Here is a 3560-nt window from a genome sequence, read left to right as displayed (position 1 = left end):
ATATTTTCCTGCGAGGTCTGTCGCGCGGACACGCACGAGGTCGCTGCGGGAAAACGTTATCTCGCACGAGCGAAGCATGAATGTTGCATTAGAGCGCGCTCACGGGCGCACGCGCATTACCGGCGACAAGATTATCCTCGGGCCTAATGATTAATTGTACGTCGCGATTGATCTAATCGCCGGCCTAGAAACGAATACCGTGTCGCGGGCACAATCGGCCGCAAAAGCGAGCGAGCGGGCGCGGGCCGGTTAGAGGTTGGCTGCACTCTATGACCTTAATTACTGTGTCGACTAATCGATCGCGCGCATTGTGATCGTACTGTGCCCGACACGGGTACCGGCATACGTAGCCGCTTCACGCTGAATGGTGTCTTAATTGCCGGCCGGATAATCCGATTCAGCCACTTGATCGATTATGCCCGTCTATGGAGCCGTCGCCGATCGTGCTCGCGAATTCTAATTGGGATCCATCGACAGAGCGCGCGAGGTCGTAGGTTTTTTACTTCTCTCGTTCACCTCCTCCCCCTTTCTCTTTTTATGGTGATTATTTACGCACGAACAGGCACTGAATATTTGTGTTTCTCTCGAGGAGAAGGTTATAATCGGACGAAAAAGCGTCGGAGAGTAAAGCATGTGGTAGATACAGATTATTGTTATATAATTATTGTCATTATCGCAGAGAGAAGAAATATCTGAGAAACAAAAAATATTTATTCAGCGGCTACTGATAACATATTTATAGTAATACATGAAATATATATTTTTTAGATAAAAGGAAATACACATTTTCTAAAAATCTTACACGGAAGAAACGTTTGGCTGGATTAACCAGATTTCTGGTGATTTTGTTAACTCTCGAAACAGAATTCTCCAACCTATATTTTCTGGTTTATTCATATTTTATCAGAAATTTGGCTAACTTAACCAAACTTTCTTTTTCTTGTAACTTTTCATAAAAGCAACTGTTTACTCTATGTAAGTATACAAAAATTTTGATCTAAGTGAATATATTATTAGTACCCACCAAATAAATATCTTTCATTTTTTTCTCTCAATATATTATCATCATTACTATACTCCCGCATATCTTCTTTCATTACGATAATTATGCAACATGCCTCACCTTTTTGGTGTAAAAAAGGTCTTACTTCACTCTCTTTATATACCAATCTCGTTCTATTGTTGCCGCAATAGAACTGTCATTTGCTGTACACATATTATTATTGTCTTTATAAAATAACGAGAACTCGGTTCTTTCTACTAAAACTTCACTCTGATCTCACTATCTCGTGCTATTCAATATGTAGCATGCGCGAGTCGCTTTGCAAATTATTTAATAAATTCAAATCGATACTCGCCGAGAGGCGGATCGACTGGGGCGCTCGTCTCGCCGTTCGCGAGGGCCCTGGGGCGTTTTCGCGAGCGGGATATTCGCGATATAAATTCGAACCGCCGAGGGATTCACGGAGTCGGCGATCGCGGCAGCGGATACAAAACGCCGTCCATCCTCGCCGGGTATTTTCGTCGCGGTGTAACGAAGAGAGCGGTCCTGCCTAAAACCGAGCGGAGATAAGCATCGCGGAGCAGCGACCGGCGGTAGTCGAAGAAACCCACCCTCTCCTCCCGTCGTTAATTAGCCAAAAAGTGAGGCCTCTCGTACGGCCTGCCGGAGCAAGGGAGAGGACGAAGGCAAAGAAAGAGAGGTTCCCCACGCTTTTCTTTCCTGCGCCATCGCCGTGAATAAACTACATACAGTCCTTCCATTCCTCCCTCCCTGCAAACTCCCCATGTCAGCCCCGAGACTATCATCCGGTACATACGAGCTTTTTTCTCTCTCTTTCTCTCTTTCTATCGCCCCTTCGCATACGAGAGGAGAGAAGAGAGACGGCCAAAGAGACTGCTGCCCCACGGCGTCGTTCGCGGTTCTTTCTCTCGCTCGCGACTCTGATCCACGACCAGGGGCCCTACTCCTTTTTTCCGTCCGGTTCTGCCCCTCTCTCTCTCTCTCTCTCTCTCTCTCTTTCTCCCTAGAACGGCGAACGGCCGATCCTAATCTCGATAATGACGCGTAATGGCTGCTGGCGTGAATGTAGCTCTTTGTCCATGGGGGCTCCTGTACCGGTCGTATATCTGTCCGGCACGGGAACCGCGCCATTTCACCCCGGCGAAAAGCACGGGGAGGCCGAAACGCCGGAGAGGCCGTTCCCCGGCTCCTTTTTCTGCATCCTCCGCGTCGCGTCGCGTCGTCCCCCTCCCCCGCCATCTTCCCATCGAACCCTCGCCCGCGCAGCAATCTCTAAGGCTGGCAAGACGCCTTCCCGGGAATCACTCTGTTAATCACTCTCTTTCTCCCTTTCTTTCTCTCTCTCTCTCTCTCTCTCACTCTCTCACTCTCCCTCTCTCTTTCTCCTCTATGTAATTCTGGTACAAGGCTGAGTCGCTCGTACTCGCGCACGTGTGCGTACGTGTGTGTGTAATTTTTTGCAACTTTTTTTTTCGCAGGAGCGGTTATGAGAGTTCGATGACCACCGGCGCGCGGACCATCGACGCTACCATGGACTACCTGCAGACGTGCCTCATCTTTTACCTGCTGATCCTCTGCTTCTGCGGCGGACGCTCTATAGACATATGTGAGTAGACGTGTCAATCCGACTTAAGGAGACTGGTCTTGGTCGAGATAGCCTCGCACTGCCCTCGAATGCAGCCTGGATCTCTCAATCGACACTGACGACGGCCCGAGCGTCAGCGCGATCGCACGGCTGATTATTCACTTAACTAATAGCTAATATTTTACATAAAATCTCGATTATCGGAGATGTATTCGAGGATGTATGTATTTTTCATTCGAATCACCTGCCGTGAAATTTCATACTCGACGACTCGACCAAGCTACTCATCTTTTCTTAAATAATTTTGCCGCGTAAAAAATATGATATATATTTTTTTCAAAAAGCCGCGATACTGATGAATAATTATTATGATTACTCAAAATTATTATAATAATTATAATTTTAGATAATCGACTGATGATATAATAATGCAAAAATCGGGAAAATTGCATCATCAGAGATTAACTTAAGAACGCACAATTTCCGACATATAAAGAAAGCTTGGTTGGGTTGACCAAATGTCAAGTGAAATATAAACGAGCCAGAAATTCCGATTGTAGTTACCAGAATTCTGCTTAACTCAACAAGATTTCTAGTTAACCACAACTTGCAACTTTGTTCAGGTTAACTGGCAATCTTGTTAACGTGGATAGAATTCCGGTAACTTCAATCGGAATTTCTTGTTCGTTCGTACTTCACCAAATATTTGGTTCTTTCAACCAAACTTCTTCTTCCGTGAATCAATGACGTAAGAATCGATCCTCTTGTTGACGCAAAAAAAAGCGAAATCGGGATTTTGCGGGGAGTTTTGGTTGGACGTGTTAGAAATACGTGTTTACATCCCTCGGCTATAATTCTACCCCCTGGAGGAGGAGGAGTCGCGGGGGTGCACCACTTCCTCTTCCCCGTGCCCCCTTTTCACCCAATAAAAACAGCAAGGCATCCCAATGT

At 46.2% G+C, this 3560-nt stretch overlaps 1 protein-coding gene across 3 annotated transcripts in view; it reads left to right on the top strand.

Moving 5' to 3' along the window:
- LOC116842279 (discoidin domain-containing receptor 2-like) overlaps positions 1-3560 on the top strand; it is a 216709-nt gene that overhangs the window by 122251 nt on the left and 90898 nt on the right. For all 3 annotated transcript variants that reach the window (XR_004377701.1, XM_032811239.1, XM_032811241.1), the window contains exon 2: positions 2503-2630. Coding sequence is in view for 2 of the 3 variants with exons in the window: in XM_032811239.1 (XP_032667130.1) it covers positions 2503-2630 (128 nt within the window). In the remaining variant the exon portion in view is untranslated. The remainder of the gene's footprint in view (positions 1-2502; positions 2631-3560) is intronic.

This window comes from Odontomachus brunneus, unplaced genomic scaffold, assembly GCF_010583005.1.
Source record: "Odontomachus brunneus isolate Ranch 3 - 2012 unplaced genomic scaffold, Obru_v1 Obru_scaffold_023, whole genome shotgun sequence".
Lineage (NCBI taxonomy): Eukaryota > Metazoa > Arthropoda > Insecta > Hymenoptera > Formicidae > Odontomachus > Odontomachus brunneus.
This window is presented reverse-complemented; position numbering and strand designations above follow the sequence as displayed.